General features: G+C 63.7%; 1 protein-coding gene across 6 annotated transcripts in view; it reads left to right on the top strand.

Annotated features, from left to right (window-relative positions):
* The window catches only part of TNS2 (tensin 2), a 280,320-nt gene that overhangs the window by 258,762 nt on the left and 713 nt on the right, over nucleotides 1–20,845 (top strand). The window contains exons 2-28 of one of the 6 annotated variants that reach the window (XM_056120233.1): nucleotides 8,236–8,331; nucleotides 9,646–9,754; nucleotides 10,080–10,117; nucleotides 10,918–10,956; nucleotides 11,125–11,163; nucleotides 11,312–11,361; nucleotides 11,468–11,639; nucleotides 11,725–11,775; nucleotides 12,280–12,402; nucleotides 12,493–12,557; nucleotides 13,355–13,438; nucleotides 14,561–14,673; nucleotides 14,763–14,823; nucleotides 15,005–15,080; nucleotides 15,580–15,709; nucleotides 15,809–15,874; nucleotides 15,963–16,076; nucleotides 16,165–17,376; nucleotides 17,507–17,657; nucleotides 17,732–18,330; nucleotides 18,419–18,508; nucleotides 18,914–19,039; nucleotides 19,207–19,299; nucleotides 19,389–19,466; nucleotides 19,599–19,676; nucleotides 20,408–20,576; nucleotides 20,662–20,730. In XM_056120233.1, coding sequence (XP_055976208.1) covers nucleotides 8,257–8,331; nucleotides 9,646–9,754; nucleotides 10,080–10,117; nucleotides 10,918–10,956; nucleotides 11,125–11,163; nucleotides 11,312–11,361; nucleotides 11,468–11,639; nucleotides 11,725–11,775; nucleotides 12,280–12,402; nucleotides 12,493–12,557; nucleotides 13,355–13,438; nucleotides 14,561–14,673; nucleotides 14,763–14,823; nucleotides 15,005–15,080; nucleotides 15,580–15,709; nucleotides 15,809–15,874; nucleotides 15,963–16,076; nucleotides 16,165–17,376; nucleotides 17,507–17,657; nucleotides 17,732–18,330; nucleotides 18,419–18,508; nucleotides 18,914–19,039; nucleotides 19,207–19,299; nucleotides 19,389–19,466; nucleotides 19,599–19,676; nucleotides 20,408–20,576; nucleotides 20,662–20,730 — 4,070 coding nt within the window. In that variant the 5' untranslated portion in view covers nucleotides 8,236–8,256. Of the gene's footprint in view, nucleotides 1–5,542; nucleotides 5,646–6,961; nucleotides 6,980–8,165; nucleotides 8,332–9,645; nucleotides 9,755–10,079; nucleotides 10,118–10,917; nucleotides 10,957–11,124; nucleotides 11,164–11,311; nucleotides 11,362–11,467; nucleotides 11,640–11,724; nucleotides 11,776–12,279; nucleotides 12,403–12,492; nucleotides 12,558–12,944; nucleotides 13,076–13,354; nucleotides 13,439–14,560; nucleotides 14,674–14,762; nucleotides 14,824–15,004; nucleotides 15,081–15,579; nucleotides 15,710–15,808; nucleotides 15,875–15,962; nucleotides 16,077–16,164; nucleotides 17,377–17,506; nucleotides 17,658–17,731; nucleotides 18,331–18,418; nucleotides 18,509–18,913; nucleotides 19,040–19,206; nucleotides 19,300–19,388; nucleotides 19,467–19,598; nucleotides 19,677–20,407; nucleotides 20,577–20,661; nucleotides 20,731–20,845 lie in introns of those variants that run through there. The other 5 variants (XM_056120234.1, XM_056120236.1, XM_056120232.1 and 2 more) reach the window with 5 other exon arrangements.

The following is a 20,845-nucleotide window of genomic DNA, read 5'->3' on the forward strand; positions in this document are numbered from 1 at the left end:
GTGCCTAGGGCACTCCGTTTAGCAAGGGGCAGCGACAGTGCTGCCGGGTCTGGAATCTGGCTGGGCAGTTGGTGCAGGTGTGGGGCAGGGCTGAGTCTCTTCCCCTGCTGTGGCCTCGATGAATTCTCAAGCATCGCTGAATAAACTTTTCCCCCTTGGAAGGGTAGGTTTAGTCTCTGCAGTTGTTTCTCTCCAGGAGTCTGCCGGCCTCGCTTTTAATTGACTTACAGGGGCCAGCCTAGGGGGGGATTACTTCATTTTTACCCCCCAGGGGGGTAGTTGGGAGTGAGTCTACAGGCCATTAGAGAATAGACTGTTTGGTGACCAAAATAGGTGGGAAAATCGTGGTTTGAAAAGAAGCTTACAGCGGTTAGAAATTTTTTCACACCAGAATGGGGGAAAATCGTATGCCTTCCATTAAACACATGAATGGTTACTTCCTGGAGCAGGAAGCACTTAAGGGATCGTGGGAACTCCCAAGTCTTAAATGTGTCCTGGTTTCACCCTTCCTCAACACTGTCCTTTCTGAAAGTTCAAGTGCATCCACATTCTGCTCAAATCTTGAAGCTTTAAATTTTTAGGTCGGTCATCTTAGGATCTTCCTGTTGCTCCCTCCCGTAACTTCCCCGAAAGCAGCTTTTATGTAAGTCACATACCCTCTGCCTCGGTCGTCTTGAGCTCCGCCCTCCTCTTCCCCTCCCCCCCCCAGCTGTCAAAAAGGAATCGCTGCTTTTCCTGAGCAAATCTTGGCTCGCTCACGACTGTTGGCTCCTCTTGTCCAATCCTGCCCCTGCTGTCACGATCCCTTGACACCTTAAAAACTCAAGAATCCATGGTCTTAGGTGGTTAGTGGCAGTTATGTGGGGGACGTTTCTTAGAACCTTGATTATTGGGTTTATTGCTTTTTTTTTTTTTTAAACGTTTGCTTCTCCACAGAAATCCCACACCAGTGTTTAGATTTGTCATGTGATCTAGGCCAGTGTCTTGGGTTTTTGTTCTTTCAACCCTCCCCTGAGGGAATAAATGAAAATGAAGAGAACTCTTTGACAAGGTCTTGGTATCTCTCACAGCGCTAGGTAGCTTGCCTTGGCCTGCATCAGACCTCGGTGTCACGCCGTGTCTCCGATGGATGCAGTGTCGGCTTCTGAGTGCTGCCGCAGTGGTTTTGCGTCATTTATCCAGTTGGCCTCGAAGGCACAGCAAGTAACAAGAACACTGGCTTAGACTGGCTGGTAGCTAGGAAGTGGCTTTTCAAGAGAGACCCAAGGTTGAAGGGGATGTTTGGTTTTTTCCCTAAAGACGTTTGCTGTAGATGATGAAAAAGTGGAGGTTTGTCCTCTTCGTGTCGACTTCCAAATAGTTGTTTCCAAAAAAGCTGTTTTTCTCTGACCCCTCATCCTAGCCCCTGTTAGAACAAACAGGGATCTATGTCCCATTCCTCAATACATGTAAAATTTGTACAAAAGTATCTTCTATGAAAATGATTTGTAATCTGTAGACAATACCTGGGAGATGTCTTGAGATGTAAAATCCCATCCTTTGGGTTTTGGGGTTTTTGTCTTCTCCAAATAAATCTGCTCTTTAAAGTTCTTTTTTTTTTTCTTTTTTTTTTTTAATGCTCAAATTCTTTCATCTGCATCCCCACTCCAAGTGCTTTCCTTGGAGTCCCCATTGGCAAAGTGCTTCTTGCACCCACCCCTGATTTCTCCGATTCTCTTGGGTGTGCAATTTATTATGTCCAGGGATTGGGATCACCATAGCTGTCCACTGAAGCCCAAGCATTTGCCCTAGTTTGCCTCCAGCACGATGACCTGGTTTTAATCTTCAAAAGTACAAAATAGACACATCCCATGGGTTATTTTAAAGGACTGGGGTAGGACAAAGCGGAAAGAGGTTGGGACTACATCAGAGAACCCTTGAGGGCTGAAACAGATGGAGTAGAGGAAAATGAGAAGGCAGTTTGGCAAAGTTAGGGAGGAGGGTAGTGGGATGGCGTTGCCCACAGGGCCAGAGTATAGTATGGAGAAGAGGGTGTTTCTGTTGCACGTGACCAATCCCCAGTACCACGTAAGGTCCCACAGGGCCACCAGGAGGGCCGTCTTAGGCATAAAGCCACGAGTAAGCAAGAATGCTGCCCTGTGTGACCCAGCACGAAGCTGAGGACCTGGAGCCTCAGTGGGTGTGATGAAAGTGTTTCTAGGCAATGTTGACACCTCTCTCGGCCAAGACTGTCAGCGAAACCCCAGGACAGTGTTGACCTGGGGACAGACCTGAGGACACAAGTGGAAAGGTTCAGTCTTCATGCCGCTACAACACTGACCTATGGTCTGCAGTTGGGACCACACCCAAAACCAGAGACCATTCCTATTCCTGGTTGCACTCGGGGATCTCGGTCTCCGGGCCCTATGGTGCTGGGGAGCAGACTTGGGTCTGTCATGTGCAAGGAAAGAACCTTGCCCACTGTACAATCGCTCCAGCCCTAATTCCACTTTATTTTAGAAACAACTTGGATGTCTTGAATTCATCTACTATGGGGGCCTGTGTGTAACCCAGTGTTCCAGCACTTGCATGTGTGAGACCCTGGGTTTGATTGGTCCCCATCCCTACAGACAAGTGGGAAAGGAAACAAAAGTGAGATAGGAAGGGAGAGAGGCCCCGGGTCCTGAAGTTACTCCAGATTCAAAGCAAAGGTAGGCAAGGTGCTTCGTATGCCCCATCTTAAGTCAGGGGATGTGTGCGCCCCCGCAGAAATTAACCGCAGAAATGAACCTGGAACTGATCAGCCCTTTTGTACATTTTTTTTCTGCGGGTGGGGTGGGGCACACCTGACCGCTCCCAGGGGTTATTCCTGGTTCTGTCTTCAGGACTCACTCCTAAAGGGCTCAGGAGACCCTGTGGGAGGCTGAGGATCACACCTGGATCAACCACATGCAAGGCCCTCCCCACTGTCCTCTCTCCCCCTCCTGTAAACCCTGGACTAGCAGCATGCAGGTCCAGCTTCAGACAGGGACCCCTGGGTATTTCTGTGCTTGTAGCTCAGTGTCTCTCAAATTCTGAATCCTGAGTGAGGGTCCCACGGAGTGACGAGAGCATCACCCCTGGAGGGAAGGGAGCTCCCGGGGAGCATCTGGCTTCTCAGGAAGTGGAAGAGCAGCACATGTGTTCCTGGGAAGCATTAGTTCTCAAATTAAACCTTGTTTCTCAGCAACCATTGTAGCCTCCAGGGTCACAAATTGGGGGGAGAAGGGAGGGGGGGCTGGCGGCCTCTCGTCCTCCTGCTTCACGGAACCAGGGGCTTGGAAGAGGCAAAGCTGGGCCACTCCCCCTCAGACAATACACCCTCTGTCCTCCGCCAGCAGCCCGCCTCTGGAATGGGCTCGGCCCCTTCCCGCCTCCCCCCCACACCCTCCACCCTTCCCGGCTCCCAGCACCCAAAGCCTCCGCTGAAGTTCCTCTGACCCAGTGCTCCCCCAGCCAAGCAGCCTGCGCCCTCGGGCCTGAGCCACCAGGCGAGCATGGGATCACCCCGGGCCGGGGAGGAGGCGGTGCAGCCTTCAGTGCCGAGATGGGCTGCTTTCTGCATCATAAAGGTAAGAAGCCCTCCAGGGAGCCTCCTGGGGATTCCTGGGATTGTTTCCTCTTTAGTAAGCCACCCCAGCTCTCCTCCCTCTCCAGTCAGGTACTGCCTGTGCCTCGACTCTCACCAAGCTGCCCGCATCCGTCTTTCACTCTCGACTTTTCTTCGGCTTCCCCTTGCTGCCTCATCCCACCCTCCACCCACCCCACGTCAGCAGCAGGAATCAAGGCTGAGATGGAAGTTCCATTATGTATCTTAAGGCCACCGGCCACCTCCCAATTCCTTGGAAACCCCCCAAAACCCCCCTTAGGGACAGCAGCAGGAGCCTGAAAGTGAGGCTTTGGCCCTGCCCACCTCCCAGGGATCCAATCAACTGCCGCTTTTGCTAGTCCCGCCCAGTTTCTCATTGGGTACCGCCAGAGACCCAGAACCAGCGGGAGAGTTCGGCACACACGGTGCTGGCGCCCAACCTGGACTTGGTCCCCAGCACCACATACGGTGCCCTGACTCTCCCCAGGAGTGAGCCCTGGTCACAGCTGGGTGCGACCCAGAAAGCAAAGGGTGAAAAACTAGCCTCTTGGCACCCGTCTCTGGGGTTGGCTAAGAAGCCCGATGAACAGGAAAAGGCAAGAGTTCAGGGTTAGCTGGGCTGAGAGGATAGCACAGTGGGTAGGGCGGGCGCTTGCCTCCGGGACCTCCAGCGACCCCGATGGTCCTAGAGCACCGTCCGGAGTGATTCCTGAGTGCAGGGCCAGGAGGAACGGTAACTCCAGAATACAGACTGCCGGGTGTGGCCACAAAACAAAACAACAGAGCCCCAGGCACCCAGGAAGTGAACATTGTCAGAGCGCATCTATCTGCATTACGCAATCGCCTTTCCCAAACCCTCGGTGACTTTCTGTTTCAGCCTCTCCCCCCACCTCCCGGTGGCCGCCGCTCCCCAGCCCCCTTCTCCCCTCCTGCCGCTTCCCAGCTGCACTCCAGCCCCCCAGGCTTTCCTGCAGACCCCGGGCCTGGGACCTAGGAGACTGCCCAGTGGGGCACTAGCTCCACCCAAAGCAAATCTCTTGCCCCCGCGCGCCCACGTTCCCACGTCCCCGCCTCTGGGGACCCACGTGGTTACCGAGGCGGCCACCACAGGGCCACTCTGCCTGTGTCAGAGACTCCACTGCCTGGAGTCAGAGGCTCCACTCCCTCCCAATCAGAACCAAACGTCCCAGCCTTGGGCCAGAGCAAGATGGCAAGATAAACTCAGGACACGGTCCTAGGGGGCCGGGGAGATAGTCTGGGGATTAAGTCACTTCCCTTGCAAGTTGTAGACCCTGGTGCCCTGCGTGACTCCTGAGCACCGCTGGGTGTGGCCTTAAAAAAAAAAACCCAAAGGAAAACAAAAAAAGAACCCTGTTGAAACACTGTCAGAGAGCGGCTCTGAATAGGCACTGGGCGGTGAGCCGCGGGCACTGACTCAGAGCCCAGCTCCAGGGCACCCACCCCCTCGGCACGGCACGACTCGCTTTCATCACGGAAAATCCACTGGGGGGGACCAAGGTGCAGGAAGTCTTAGCCCAGAGCTAGAGAACAATGAAAACTCCCGGGGAAGGGCCTTTCCCCGGCCCGACCCTCCTCTGCTCCCCGGGCAGCAGCCCCAGGCCCGGGCGCGCTGGTGCCCGCGGGTCACCAGCAGCTGTCCCCATCCTGGCGTTGCAACATAGTAGCACCGGGACGCAGCCAGGGCCTGGGGCGGCTTTGGGGGCGGCCACGGGGACGGGGCGTGACGCGCTGGGGGGCTGCGGCCCAGGGCCGAGGGTCCTGCGGGGCCGAGGAGCGTCCCCGGGGAGCCCCGGGCCGGGGCCGGTGGCCGTCCCCGCGGGTCCCTCCCCAGCGCGCCGGCGGGGCGGGGGGCGGGGAGGGGCGCGGGGCGGGGGGCGGGGAGGGGGCGGGGCGCGGCGGCCGCTCCCGCCTCCTCCCACGCCGAGTCCGCGGCCCGCGCGGCGCGGCCCGGCCCGGCGCGATGGGCTGGCCCGGGGGCTCCCCCTGCTGCTGCCCCGCCCCGGCGCGCCCCCCGCAGGTGAGTGGCCGCCGCGTCGCGGGCGGGCGCTGCCGGGGGCGGGCGCCAGGGGGCCCGCGACGGGGACCCCCCGCCGGCGCGCCGGCCGTCACGCCTCCGCGCGTCCCGCGCCCGCGCAGGCCGGTGGGGAGCGGGAGGGGTCCCTCTGGGGAAACCGAGGCACCGAGCGGGCCCGTCCGCCGGCCGCCGCTCCATCCCTCCGGGCACACCCGTCTGCCGCCTTCCCCAGGCCTCACCCCACCTCCGCGGGCTCCCGGCCGCCTCGCACCCAACCGCAGCTATTTCCAGGAAGGGGGGGCGCGGGTGGAGGGGTTTCTCCAAACAAGCCCGGAGCCTGGGGGGAGCCGGGGGGCCAGGCTCGGGGAGAGACTGTGGGGCTCTGGAATGTTCCAGGCAGGAGGAGGCGAGGGTCCCAGGGGTCCGGCCGCGTCTTTCCAGGCCCTCCTCCACTGGGCTCCTGTTCCTCGGGCAGGGGTCATGCGCCCCCCTCCCCCTCTCTCCCCAGAGGGGCCCGCGAGGTGACACGCGTCCCTGGCCCCCCAGGCGGATGTTGCGGGCAGCCTCCCCGGAGAAGAGGGTCCGAGGATGTTTGTGGGAATGGCTCTCAGCCTGGAGGGGCCCTGGCAGGAGCGACAGGGGCGGAGAAAAGGCAGCCCGGCACGTCCATCGCTCCGCTGTCCCCACTGCCCTCCAGCCTGGCAGGACCAGGCCAGGCCGGGCCCCGTTGCCCACACTGGCCAGGGGCCTGGAATGTCCTGGGACCCAGCCAGAGCTGGCAGGGTTAAGAACGGGTGGCAGCACCAGTGGCCTCTCCAGTTACGGGCGGGAAGCCCGGGCCTTGCCACACGGATCCCGCCCGCCGGCCCAGGTGCCCTGGGGACAGTCTTGCTAGCCTGGAAGGAGAGTTCGAGCTGCAAGTCCCAGCTCACAGGTCCTGGACAGTGCCCTGGGTGGGCTCCCCGAAGAGGGCGGGATGGGGCCGCCCAGATGGGCCTGCAGGCGCACAGGGAGAGAAATCTAGGGACCGGCTGGGCTGCGCGAGATGCCAGAGCTCTGACATTGAGTGAATCCATGCTGCAGAGGACAGGGCCACGCCTCTGTCCTCTAGACCACTGACCCCACATATTTCCAGATGATTATTACCCCCCCACCACCGCCACCCCTTCCATCCACCTCCTTCACTTAAGTCTTGGGACAGGAAGTTGGCCTTGTTCCCAGGAGGGAGGCAGGAGGCCCGTGGAGGGGGGTGGAGTATGTGCTAGGAGGGGTCCCTGTCCACTCCTCAGGCCCAGAGACAGCCGCCGAGGAAGGACAGAACTAGGAGAGCCATGAAGGTAGTACCCAGGCTTGGGGGACTGGGAGGGGGGTCGCCCAGCCCCGGGGGGGAGGGCTAAGTGGCAGAACTTGCAAGAGGACTAGGGTTCTGAGACCAGCCCAAATAAAGCCAGGGACTGGTGATATAGGATGGGCACTGAGGCAGCAAGCTGACCGCCAGCCCCCAGAAAGTACCAGAGCTGGCAGAGGTGGGGTTCTCCAAAGGGTCTGCAATGCTTGGGGTTGGGAAAAGTGAATGGGTCAGTTTTGTGGGCAAAGTCTCCTAGAATATGAGAGAGGGGCCATGGGGCAGGTTGATCTTTTCTTTTTTTTTTTTTTTGCTTTTGGGGTCACACCCGGCGGTGCACAGGGGTTCTCATGCACTCAGGAATTACTCCTGGCGGTGCTCGGGGGACCCTATGGGATGCTGGGAATCGAACCCGGGTCGGCCGCGTGCAAGGCAAACGCATCGCTCCAGCCCCACAGGTTGATCTTTTCCTACTTCACGAGTGAAACTGTAGCAGGGGTCCGAGCGACAGTACAGCGGGGAGGGCGTCTGCCTTGCACACAGCCAACTGAAGTTCGATTCCCAGCATTCCCTATCCGGTCCCCCAGGCCCACCAGGAGTGATCCCTGACCACCTGGGCACAGAGCCGGGGGTAAGCCCTGAGCACAGCTGGGTGTGGCCAAAAAGAGAAACTGAGGCAGGAAGCTGCCCCCCCCCCGCCCCCTTCTCCTTGACCCTGGGGGTGCGCAGCAGATCCTGGGCTGGCTGGGGTACCGGTTCCCAGCGCCCTTCCTCTCTCCCTTCCCTCCGGAAGTCGCCAGAGGGCCTGGCTGGTGGGGCCGGGACACTGCGTTCCCTCTGGCCCTCGAGCCCTGCCCATCCCTCCCTGCCAGGCTCCCATCCCTCACACGTGCCGGGATGACTTGGGGGCCGGGGGCAGGAGCTCAGGACCCGACCCCTGCCTGGAGTGGATCCCCGGGCCCGGGGCCGCTCCAGAGCAGGGTAAGGAGCCAAGATCCCGGCGGACACTCCCCGCAGGGGAGATCCTGGGAATCTGATCTCCAGGCCTCCCCCACATCCTCTCCCCCCGACTTCCTGGAGCTCGACCTGCCCCCTTCCCGCCTGCACTCCCCTCCACTTCCAGGGCCGGCCCGGGCTCCGCACACCAGCCAGACAGCCCACCCTCCACCCAGGGGAAACGCGGCCTCCGCCAGCCGGCTTCCAGGAAGCCCCGGGCCGGGCCCCAGCATTGTTCGGGCCCCTGGTCAGCACCCCGGCCAGCCCGACATCATGAAGTCCAGCGGCCCGGTGGAGAGGCTGCTCCGAGCCCTGGGGCGGAGGGACGGCGGCCGGGCCGCCTGCAGGGTAGGAGGGGCTGGGGCAGCGGTCTGGGCGGTGGGGGAGGGGGCCGGCTGAGGCCAGACACTTCCCCGGGTCTTCTCCCCGGGGGCTGTCACTCTGCCCCTTTGGGTGGCTCGGGCGGTGGTGGGAAGTTTGGATCAGAGCAGAACCTGGCGTCAGCTCTGGCTCCCTGGCCTCACCGAAGCCGGCTGGGGGGTCCCTGGCCCCCCCGAAACCTGTACCAAGCTACTCTGTCAGACTTTTCCTCGGAGCGTGGTTAAGTGCTCAGGCCCCTCCTGGAGGAGAGGGATCTGGAGCCAGTGGGTTGGGGTAACAGAGGCGGGGGGAGCGGGCCAGGGCTCCGGGGGGCCTTAGCATTGGCTTCTGGGTCTGCTGGTAGAGCCGAAACGGACCCCCGTTTGCTAGTGGGTCCGGCGCGGTTGGTTTAGCCAGAGGCGTTCTGGTTGGGTTCAAGCCAGATGTTTCCGTTACACAGCCAAGAGCCGGGGATGAGGAAGGGCTGGGAAGCCTCTTGCCTCGCTCGCTCGCTCTCGGCCCCCTGCTTCCTCAACAAACAGGAGAGCCAGGCAGGGAGGCAGGTGGCAAGCGGGGAGGCGGGGCCACGAGGGGCATCCCAGCCTCACCTCTGGGTGGGGAGGGGCCCAGGGCACGCACGCACCCCCTCGACCCCGCAGTCAGTGCCGGAACCCCGGGACAGGGCCCTTCTGACATCCAGAAGTAACGAGGCGGCCAAGTATTTATTTCCCAGCGTCCCGCCCGTGGGTTCGCCCTCTCGCGTGAACCCCCCCTCCTTCCACAGGCTGTCGCTTCAGTGCACACTGAGTAAACATGTTGTTCTGACGGGGGAGGAGGCCGCCGTCAGCTGCCTGGAGCCTGGGGACAGCAGGGGCGGGAGGCCAGTCCGGGGTCGGCCCAGGGGCTCCATCCGCCTGCCCTCGTGTCTGGGCCCCTTGCTGGTCTCCCACCGCCCGGGGCCAGCGGTTGGAGGAACCGGGGGTCGGGGTGGGGTGGGGGGGACCCCTCAGAGATCCAGGAGGAAGGTTCTAGGTTGGCAGTGGCCACAGGGCCCGGGCCACGTGAGGGGCCCTGCGTGATCCCCTGGGAGGAGCTGACCCAGCTTGGAATCTGGCCCCCTGAGTGACGCAAGGGACCAGATTCCATGCCCCCGGAGGGCAGCGCACCACTGCCTGTGGACAGCTGTGGCCAAATGCGTCCTCCAGGGCTGCGGGCTGCGTGGGGCGGGAGGAAGGAGACCAGCGCCATCCTGAGGCCCAGCCGGGCTCTGACACCGCTGTCACTCGGTCCCTCCGCCCCTAGCCCAGAAAGCCCGAGCCGCACAGTTTCCGGGAGAAGGGCTTCCGGAAGAGACCACCGGTCTGTGCCGTGTGTAAGGTGATCATCGATGGGACGGGCGTCTCCTGCCGAGGTGAGGCGGCCTGACCGACGACTGGGAGAGCTCCCGGGGCCCCCAGCACCTGCCCCGGGGTGCGGGGAGGGAGGAGAGGAGCTCACGGAACTGCAGAGCAAGGCCAGGGCAGCCCACGCCCCCTGACAAGACGCCCCTAGGGACTCCACCTTGACTGGTGACGGCACAGCACTCCAGTGCCATCGGACCCCTGAAACTCTCTCTGTCCCCCACTCCAGAGTCCCAAGGGGCTCCCTGGGGACATGGGCCCGGGGCTTGGCGGGAAGGGGCCACACCTGCCTCCTCGGGAAGCACCAGCTGACCCCCTCCTTCCTCTCCCCTCTAGTCTGCAAGGTGGCAACTCACAAGAAATGTGAAGGCAAGGTGGGTGCCGGCTGTGGGGTGGGGGCTCGGGACCCTTGCTCCTCCGAAGCATCAAGCCTCCACCTGTCACTCGGGGGGGATGGTGTGCGGCCCTGGGGTGGCAGCGGCTGCTGTCCTGGGCCCTTTAAGAACCACCCTACCCCACCTCCCGGAGGGCTGGCCCAGGCAAGTGGACAGCAAGACAGCAGTTTGTGTTGGTGCAGTGCCCAGGCTGCAGCTGGCGAGGGGCGGGGAAGAGGAGGGGAAGGAGAGTGAAGGGTGGGGAGCACTTCAGCGACCGGGCAGCCCCCGGAGGCTGTGCCTCCCCTCTGGGAAAGGACCCCCGGGATGCCCCAGGGGGTCTTGTCCTGGGCCCTGGCAAGCGGCAGGAGATGGCCCAGTGAGGGCAGCTGCTGTCCACCAGGGGCCTGAGGCAGCCCCAGCCCTGGGAGGTTCCCTGGCCCTCCTGCAGGGTGGGGGGTCCCAGGGCCTAGTGCTGGCTTGGGGGATCGGTGTGCCCAGGGGCGGGGTCTCCCGGTGAAAGAGGCCAGTGTCCGTGCCTGGCCATGGCCTGCCTTGTGGCTCTATATATAACTCCTGCCCGCAGCTGGATGAATGGGGGTCTGTGTGGGCAGGGGGCTGGGAGCCAAAAGCAACAAGTGGGGGGCCCGAGGGTGGGGGACCAAGAGGCCCGAGGAGAGGCGCCCTTAAATAGAGGCACCGGGGCGCGGCAGGGCGGCTGGAGCCCGCACCCATCTGCAGACGCCCCTCGCCTTGCCGGGGACCCCCAGCCCTCACTCCCCACTCGGCCTCCCGCGCAGGTGACTTCGTCCTGCCAGGCTGCACCTCCCGTGGAGCAGGTGAGCCTGGGTCGGGCCCCGGGAGGGTCCTGGAAGCGCTGCGTGCGGGTGGGGAGGGAGGAGAGTGGGTGCGAGCTCTCTGTGCGCCTCCTGGGTGCGGGGTGGGGGGGGCCTGGACTGTCCGGCCGGCCCCCGCCGACCCTTTCTTTCCTCCCCGGCTCCCTCTAGCGGAGGAACACGGCGCCGGCGCGGCGCATCGAGCACCTGGTAAGGCCACGCAGGGGCAGGGACGGAGGGGGACGGTGGAGGATGGACGGGGGGGGGGGGAGGGGGAGGGGAGAGGGGCGGGGAAGGGGCACGGGCGGGCAGCGCAGCAGCGGCCCTGGGGGTCCCACACCCTCTTCTCGCGCCCCAGGGGTCCACCAAGTCCCTGAACCACACGAAGCAGCGCAGCACCCTGCCCAGGTAAGCGGGGTGGGGGCGGGGGGCGGGACCCGCCGGCGGAGGGGCAGAGGGGGCGGGGCCGCGCGGACCCCCGGCCCGGCCCCTCCCACGGCGCCGCCCCCCGCAGGAGCTTCAGCCTGGGCCCGCTCATGGAGCGCCGCTGGGACCTGGACCTCACCTACGTGACCGAGCGCATCCTGGCCGCCGCCTTCCCCGCGCGGCCCGACGAGCAGCGCCACCGCGGCCACCTGCGCGAGCTGGCGCACGTGCTCCAGGGCAAGCACCACGACAAGTACCTGGTGAGGGGCGGGGCTTGGGCCAGCGCCTGGGGCGGGGTGGGGCGCTGCGCCCCCGGCTCTGGACTGAAGCCCCCTTTCCTCGCAGCTTTTCAACCTTTCAGAGAAAAGACATGACCTGAACCGTCTAAACCCCAAGGTAGGAGGGGCCTGACGTCACTGCGCCCGGCCTCCGGTTCTATCCAGGGCTGCACTTGGGACCAACTTGACTTTTGCCTCTTATTTTTTATTTTTTTTTCCCTTTTTGGGTCACACCTGGCGATGCACGGGGGTTCCTCCTGGCTCTGCACTCAGGAATCACTCCTGGCGGTGCTCAGGGGACCCTATGGGATGCTGGGAATCGAACTCAGGTCGGCCGCGTGCAAGGCAAACGCCCTACCCGCTGTGCTATCTCTCCAGCCTCTCTTTCCTCTTATTTTTTAAGATTGAGGACACACTCAGTTGTGCTCAGTTATCGCTCTGGGCAGGGCTCGGGGGATCCTATGGGGTGCCAGGGATCGCGCCCAGGTGCAGACACCTTCCCAGAACCCCTCGCTAGAGGGAGAGGGAAGTGATGAGGTGGCCAGTGACACCAGCAGACCTCTAGAGCCTTGCCCACATCCGCCACGCCCTGAAGCCACCTCTCTTTGGGGGTGTCCTCCAGGTCCAGGACTTCGGCTGGCCAGAACTGCATGCGCCGCCCCTGGACAAGCTGTGCTCCATCTGCAAAGCCATGGAGACGTGGCTCAGCGCGGACCCACAGCACGTCGTGGTGCTGTACTGCAAGGTGGGGCCGGAGCCCTGGCTTCCCTGGACAGGGGAGGGGGGTGTACCTTAGCTGCGGCCCCCCTGAGATCCGCCTTCCCTGTCTCCACAGGGGAGCAAAGGCAAGCTGGGAGTCATCGTCTCGGCCTATATGCACTACAGCGAGATCTCTGCGGGGTGAGGCTCCCAAGCCCTTTCCCGCCGCCTGCCCTGTGCCCAGCCCGTCTCTGTGCAGAGAGCTGTCTGCCGTCTCGGCCTCCTCTTTCTCACTTGTCCTCGACGGCCGTTCCCAGCAGATGACTTACGTTTCCCGGGGCTGCTGTAGGAGCACCCCACAGACTCAGTGGCTCAGGATGGTGGAACTAACTCTGTCTCTGTCCTGGAGGCTGGGAGCCCAGCGTGGAGGCGTGTTCTCCCTCGGGCCTGGGGCAGCCTCCTTCCCTGCCTCTCTCTCACTGCTGCTGCTGCTGCTGCTGCTTCTGGCTGGCGATCTTGGCGACCCCTGGCGTGGCGATGCCTCACTCCAATCTCTGCCTCCGTGGTCACATGGCCTTCCTGTGTGTCTGTGTGTCTGTCTCTTCTCTTCTTCTAAGGACACCAATCATATTGGATTAAGGGCTCACCCTACTCCAGTATGACATCTTAACTAATTCCATCTGCAGCGACCCTCTTTCCAAATAAGGTCACATCCTGAGGTACATACCTTTCGGGGCGGAGGGACGCACTTCGTCCCGTTACATGGTCTTACTGGCAAGTGGGAAAACTGAAGCTCAGGAAAGTTTTCCTCAGGCTCCACAACTAGTAATGCGACTGTCCGAGGGGTTTCTGTTGACCAGCGTCTTGGGCTTCTTGTAGACTTGGGAGGACCACACCCTTCCTTCCCTCCCCCCCCACCACCACACCCAGGGTCTAGGGGTGGGAGAGCAGGTTAGAGAAGGGCGCCTGACCCCGCACACTGCCCACGCTCTCCCCAGGGCCGACCAGGCGCTTGCCACACTCACCATGCAGAAGTTTTGCGAGGACAAGGTGGCGTCCGAGTTGCAGCCCTCCCAGCGCCGGTGAGCAGCTCGGGTGGGGGCGGGGGGGCCCTCACTCCGTCGGGGACTCCAAGCCCAGGGCCTCATTCAGGCAGCCCACCTGAATGGAGCGTTTCGTGCACACCCAGACACAGTACAGGGGACCAGGAACGCTTCCCGGCTTCCCACTCTCTGGGAACTTACATGCCAGTGGTGCCGAATATTCTAGCAGATACAGTAGCACTGTAACACTGTCTTCCTGTGATACAGTAGCACTGTAGCACTGTCTTCCTGTCCTTCATAGATTTGCTTCAGTGCAGTAACACAGTAACATCTCCATCCTGAGACTTGTTACTGTTTGGGTTTTTTTTTTTTTTGCTTTTTTTTTGCTTTTTTGGGTCACACCCAGCGATGCACAGGGGTTACTCCTGGCTCTGCACTCAGCAGTTACTCCTGGGGGTGCTCAGGGGACCACATGGGATGCTGGGAATCGAACCCGGGTCAGCCGCGTGCAAGGCAAACGCCCTACCCACTGTGCTATCGCTCCAGCCCCTTGTTACTGTTTTTGGCATATTGAATATGGAATATGCCACAAGGAGCAGGCTTTGCCGTTTGGGCAGGATGCTTTTGGTAGCTTGCAGGGCTCTCCAAGAAGGACGGAGGAATTAAACTCAGGCCGGCCGCGTACAAGGCAAACGCCCTACCCGCTGTGCTCTCACTCCAGTAGATGCAGAGACAAAAGTCTGATGCCAAGCAGGCTGTGAGGGAAATAAAGTTGAATCTTGCGACGGACTTGCCGCATAGTCTGGCCTCCCTTATTTGGCAGGAAGCCCAGATCTGGAAGAAGCATATTCTAGGCAAGGGGGCGGCCACTGTAATTGCGGTCCCATGCAGAAAACTTTGTTTGGGGGGCCACACCCAGCACAGCAGTGCTCAGGGCGTACTCCTGGTTCTGTATTCAGAAATCACTCCTGGCGGCGCTCGGGGATCAGACCTGGGTTGGCCGCGTGCAAGACAGACACCGTCCCTGCTGCACTGTCGCTCTGGTCTCAGAGAGAACTTTCTGATGAGCAGGACGGTGGGGCCGATGCCGAGGAGCAGGGCAGGCTTTTCGGGGTTGAAGGGGCTTGAAAGCTCATGGTCTCCTCCACACCCTCCCTGCAGCTACGTCAACTACTTCAGCGGGCTGCTGTCAGGTTCCATCAGGATGAACAGCAGCCCTCTCTTCCTGCACCATGTGCTCGTACCCACGCTGCCAGCCTTTGAGCCCGGCACAGGTGAGCGTGCTACTGTCCTGCGTGGAGAGGCCCCTTCTCCAGCCCCCTCCCCGGCACCCCTCACGGACCTCTCACTCCCGGGCCCCCAGGTTTCCAGCCCTTCCTCAAGATCTACCAGTCCATGCAGCTGGTCTACACATCCGGAGTCTAGTGAGTGCCCTGGGAGTCCCTTTTCTCCAGCCTCCTCCGAACCCCTGGGCATGGAGGGGATGACGGACACCCCTGAATGAAGGAGGAGCCACGGCTCCAACTCCCCGCACACGCCTGACCCCTTCAGGGCCACTGCCGAGCCCAGGAGCCTGTGCCCAGTTCCGCCTTCTGTTCTCCACAGCCACATCGCAGGCCCGGGGCCCCAGCAGCTCTGCATCAGCCTGGAGCCAGCCCTCCTCCTCAAGGGCGACGTCATGGTGAGGGATACAGGGCGGCCAGGCACGGGTCCGCCAGCTTCCAGCCGCAGATTGGGGGAGGGCAGGGGAGAGGGCTTGATTGACTGATTTCTTTATGCTTGGCTCTTTGGGTTATACCCGGCGATGCTCGGGGGTTCCTCCTGGCTCTGCACTCAGGAATCACTCCTGGCGGTGCTCAGGGGATGTGGGATACTGGGGATCGAACCCAGGTTGGCCACATGCAAGGCAAATGCCCTTCCCACAATACTATCACTCCAGTCCCTGGGCGGGTAAGAGGGCTTTCAAAGGGGAGATGCCCAGCTGAAAAGACCGGAGCGGGTAAGGAGCTTGCTTTGTGCAAGGCCAACAACCCAGGCTTCTGTCCCAAGCCCCAGCAGGAGTGATCCGTGAGCACAGAGCCAGGAGTAAGTCCTGAGCACTGCTGGGCATGGCCCCCAAACAGGGAGTTTTGCGAGGGGTGGTCACCTCAGAGACCGACTCAGGCCAACCCCATCCCCAGGTGACCTGCTACCACAAGAGTGGCCGGGGGACCGAGCGAAGCCTCGTGTTCCGGGTTCAGTTCCACACCTGCACCATCCACAGCCCCCGGCTCGCCTTCTCCAAGGACCAGCTGGACAAGGCCTGCTCTGGTGCGCGGGGGATGGGTTGGGGGTGGCGGGGGAGGGGGGGCGCTCCCGGGGAGGGCTGGGGGGCGGGGAGGGCAGCGCCTCACCGTCCACTCCCCACAGATGAGCGATTCCCCTTCCACGCGTCTGCCGAGTTTGTCTTCTCTTCCAGCCCAGAGAAGACCCTAGGTCAGAGCCGGTGGGCGCGGGGGTGGGGCTGGGCGGGCGGCGGCGGCTCCTCCCGCCCCCAACACCCGGCCGCGTGTCCGGTCCACAGGCAGCGCCCCGCGCAACGACCCCTCCGTGTCCGTGGACTACAACACGGCCGCGCCCGCCGTGCGCTGGGACTCCTACGAGAACTTCAACCAGCACCACGAGGACAGCGGGGACGGTGCGTGCGTGTGGGCGCGCTCCCCCCTGCCCCCCGCCGGCGGCCCCCGCCCCCAAAGACCCCCGTAACCCCCCGTGCCCTCCTGCAGGGTCCCTGACGCACACGCGGGGCCCCCTGGATGGCAGCCCCTACGCCCAAGTGCAGCGCGCCCCGCGCCAGACCCCGCCGGCGCCCTCTCCGGAGCCCCCCGTCGGCCCCCTGCTCTCCGTGAGCAGCGACTCGGGCCACTCGTCCATGCTGACCACGGAGCCCACGGCCGAGTCCCCGGGCCGACCCCCGCCCACGGCGGCCGAGCGACAGGAGCTGGAGCGGCTCCTGGGCGGCTGCGGCGCGGTGGGCGCGCGCGGGGCGGGGCGCGAGACGGCGATCCTGGACGACGACGAGGCCGTCGCCCACCCGGGGGTCGCCGTCCCCCCGGGCCTGTACGCGGCCCCCCGGGCGGGCCTCAGCCGCCAGTACTCCTGCCGCCAGGGATACCGCGAGTCCGGCGGCGTCCCCAACGGCGGCTACTACCGGCCCGAGGGGACCCTGGAGAGGCGGCGGCTGCCCTGCGCGGGCTTCGAGGGGCCTCCGGGCTACGCGGAGACCCCCGTGGAGAAGCGGCGGCTGTGCCGCTCGCTGTCCGAGGGCCCCTACCCCTACCCGGCCGACCTGGGGAAGCCGGCCAGTGCTGACTTCGGGTACCGCGCCCCCGACTACAGGGAGGTGGTCATCCTGGAGGAGCCCGGGCTGCCCGCCCTGTACCCGTGCCCCGGCTGCGAGGAGAAGCTGGCGCTGCCCACGGCGGCCCTGTACGGCCTGCGGCTGGAGAGGGAGGCCGGGGAGGCCTGGGCCGGCGAGGCTGGCAAGTCTCTCCTGCGCCCCGTGCGCCCCGGGCACCCGCTGCCCCTGCTGGTGCCGGCCTGCGGGCACCACCACGGCCCGCTGCCCGACTGCACCTTCCTGAAGCCGCCCAAGGCCAGCGAGGATGCGCACGAGGCCTGCGCCTACGGCCTGTGTCCCGAAGGCCGATTCGGGCACCCGGGGTACCCGGCCCTGGTGCCCTGCGGCGGCTACGGAGGAGCCGTGCCCAGCTTCTGCCCCGCCTATGGTCGCGTGCCGCACCGCTGCGGGTCTCCAGGCGAGGGCAGAGGCTACGCCAGCCCCGGGATCCCCTCCCCACGTGCGGGCTCCGTCTCCCCGGGCAGCCCCCCATACCCGCCGTCCAGGAAGCTGAGCTACGAGGTCCCTGCAGAGGAAGGAGGGGACAGGTACCCCCTGCCTGGCCACCTGGCCCCAACAGGACCCTCAGCTTCTAGAGGTGAGGGCCACGAGGGCAGAGAGTTCTGGAAGGGACGTGGGGGAGGGATGGGGTCCAAGGTGGCGAATAGATGAAGAGATCGCTGGGGCCTCAGCCCAACTCCAGCTTTCACCTCCCGTGTGCCCGGCAGACTCCCCCGAGCCAGTGTCCTGGAGGGAGGCCCCCAGCGGGCACGGCACCCTGCCCCGGCCGCCCCGAGATGCCCAGGGCAGTGCCTCAGCAGAGCTGTCGGGCCAGTCCACCCCCCTGCACACCAGCAGCCCCGTGCAGGGCAAGGAGAGGTACGCCAGGGGGCCCCCATCTGTGCCAGGGGCAGCACACGGCAGCCTCTGACCATCTGCCCTCCCGCCCACAGCTCACGGCGGCAGGACACCAGGGACACCAGGTCCCCCAGCTCGGCTGCCCCTCAGAGACAGAGTTCCGGCGAGTCCCTGCCACCTGTGTCCCCGGGAAGTGCCGAGAAGGCTCCGGAGCTGCCCGCCAGGGGGGGGCTGGAACCAGCGGCCCCTCACCCCTTCTCCTCAGCCTCGCCTCCCCGCTCCCCCAATGACTGGCCTCAGGAGCGGAGCCCCGGGGGGCGCTCGGACAGCGCCAGTCCCCGGGGCCCTGTGCCCACCACGCTGCCAGGCCTCCGCCACGCCCCCTGGCAGGGCCTTCGAGACCCCCCGGACAGCCCAGACGGCTCCCCCCTGACCCCCGTGCCCACCCAGATGCCTTGGCTGGTGGCCAGCCCGGAGCCACCTCCCAGCTCTCCCACGCCTGCCTTCCCCCTGGACATCCGTGGCCCTGGCCAGCCCCCACTTCCTGAGAAACGCCACCCCCCAAGCCAGCTACCGGGGCCTGGCCCGCAGCCAGGACCTTGGGCCCCGGCACAGACATCCCCGCTGGGCCGAGGCGCCAGTCACCACGTCACCTTCGCGTCTCTGCTCCCCGAGAACCCCCCCCAGCTCCCAGGTAAGAAGTCCCGAGAGAAGGTGGGAAGGGGACCATGAGTGGGGGCGCGGGGACCCCCAGGGTCAAGCTCGGTCCCTCCCCGTGCCAGAGCCCCCCCTGCAAGAGAGCCAGAGCAACGTCAAGTTCGTCCAGGATACGTCCAAGTTCTGGTACAAGCCACACCTGTCGCGCGACCAAGGTGAGGACCAGCCGTGCCCGTGACTGTCCCCACCCCCGGGGCTCCCAACCGTGGGGGCCTCCAGGCGCCTCCTCGACCCTACAGGTCTCGGGCCTGAGCTCCTCGCAGACACCGGAGGGGGCTTTGGGCCTCGGGAGGGTTAGACCCAGTGCGATGTCGCCAGGGCCCAGTGAGCTCAGCCCTGTCTCAGTGTCAGTCCCCTGTTGGAGCCACAGTGAGAACTTCCCTGAGGCCTCGGCACAGCGGGTAGAGCGCTTGCCCGGCACCCGGCCACCCAGGTTCCATCCCCAGCATCCCATAGGGTCCCCCTGGGCACCACCGGAAGTAAATCCCGAGTGCAGAGCCAGGAGGAACCCTGGCTCAAAACAAAACGAACCAAAACAACCCTTTGCCCCCCGTTCACAGCCATCGCCTTGCTCAAGGACAAGGAGCCGGGGGCCTTCCTCATCAGGGACAGCCACTCATTCCAGGGGGCCTATGGCCTGGCCCTCAAGGTGGCAACGCCCCCGCCTAGCGCCCAGCCCTGGAAAGGTACTTCTGGGCACCTGAGGCAGTGGCAGAGTGGGGCACTGTGGGTGTGGGGAGGTGGCAGGGGGGGAGGGGCAGGGGTTACCAAATGGGGCAGTGCGGTGGCAGGGAAGGGTGGTCTGCGTGGGAAGGCCAGTCCTCTGAGGACCCTCGCCTGCCCCCCTCTGCAGGAGACCCGTCCGAGCAGCTGGTCCGCCACTTTCTCATTGAGACTGGGCCCAAAGGGGTGAAGATCAAGGGTTGTCCCAGCGAGCCCTACTTCGGTGAGCCGTGCCCCTGGGTTGGGCTGGGAGGCTGGAGGGGGAGAGGGGGTGTCTGAGCGGCCCGGCACAACGCCCCCCCTCCCTTGCAGGCAGCCTGTCGGCGCTGGTCTCCCAGCACTCCATCTCCCCGCTCTCTCTGCCCTGCTGCCTCCGCATCCCCAACAAAGGTGGGTACCCCTCGACCCATCCTGCGGCACACCCCCGGGTCTGGTTTTCTGCCTGGCGCCCGCCTGGACAGCAGAGGGAGTCCTGCAGCTCTGAGGAGTGGCAGTGCCTCACTGTCCCTGCGTTCCTGTCAGATCCCCTGGAAGAGACCCCCGAAGTCCCTGCGCCCAGCAACATGAGCACAGCCGCAGACCTCCTGCGCCAGGGAGCCGGTAGGAACCTCTCCCCGGGCACCCAGGGGACACAGGCCTGGGGAGAGGGAGTGAGAGGGGACATCGGAGAGGCTGGGTTCCCAGAGTCTTGGGAACACACGCATAGTGGGATTGCGTTGGATCGCATTCTCCCACCGGGAGACCCGTGGTTGGTGGCTGCAAGGCCCTGGGCCAGAACCGCATGACCCTGCCAGGCGTGGCCCCCACAACAGCCTCAAAAAGTGCAGATTTGGCTGGAGCGATAACACAGCAGGTAGGGCAGTTTGCCTTGCACGCGGTCGACCCGAGTTCGATCCCCAGCATCCCAGATGGTCCCCCGAGCACCGCCAGGAGTAACCCCTGAGCATCGCCAGGTGTGACCCAAAAATAAAATAAATAAAAGTGCAGGTTCTCTGGTTGGAGACCACCTCAGGAATGCTTTTTCTGGCATTTCTGGGTTTAGGGATTTTTTTTTTTTCTTTTTATGGTTTGGGAGGCCACTCCCAGCAGTGCTCAGGGTCACTCTGCACTTAGGGATCATTCCTGGCAGGCTCGGAGACCATTCCTGGGTCAGCAGCTGCCAGGCGAGCACTCCCGGGTCCCTCTTTCTAGCATCTCTGACTGTAGGTCTGGGGAGCCGTGGAACCTTCTTTTGTAGCAAGTGTCCCGAGACTCCTGACAGCTGGGGAAAGTGCTGAGCTGAGGGTTGGGTGGGGTGGGCGCTCCACACATCTCCTACCCCCCACCCCCAGCCTGCAGTGTGCTCTACCTGACCTCGGTGGAGACTGAGTCGCTCACCGGCCCCCAAGCCGTGGCCCGGGCCAGCTCGGCAGCTCTGAGCTGCAGTCCCCGCCCGACCCCCGCAGTGGTCCACTTCAAGGTCTCCGCCCAGGGCATCACGCTGACCGACAACCAAAGGAAGTGAGTGTGCCTGGCGCCCGCCCGGGGACCCCGGGCTTGGGTGGGATACGGCGTCTCCAGGCGTGACGTCTCCTGCCCTCCACAGGCTCTTCTTTCGCCGTCACTATGCTGTGAACAGCATCACTTTCTCCAGCACGGACCCTCAGGACCGGAGGTGACACTCTTCCCCCCCACCCCCACCCCCCTGGCTCACTGATCAGCATTCCGCTCCTGCCCCTCTCTCGGTCACTCTTCCCTGGGGTCTGTCCCCTGACAGTTCTCCTCTTTCT

The sequence above is a fragment of the Sorex fumeus genome, unplaced genomic scaffold (assembly GCF_029834395.1).
Source record: "Sorex fumeus unplaced genomic scaffold, SorFum_2.1 ptg000042l, whole genome shotgun sequence".
In the NCBI taxonomy this organism is placed as follows: domain Eukaryota; kingdom Metazoa; phylum Chordata; class Mammalia; order Eulipotyphla; family Soricidae; genus Sorex; species Sorex fumeus.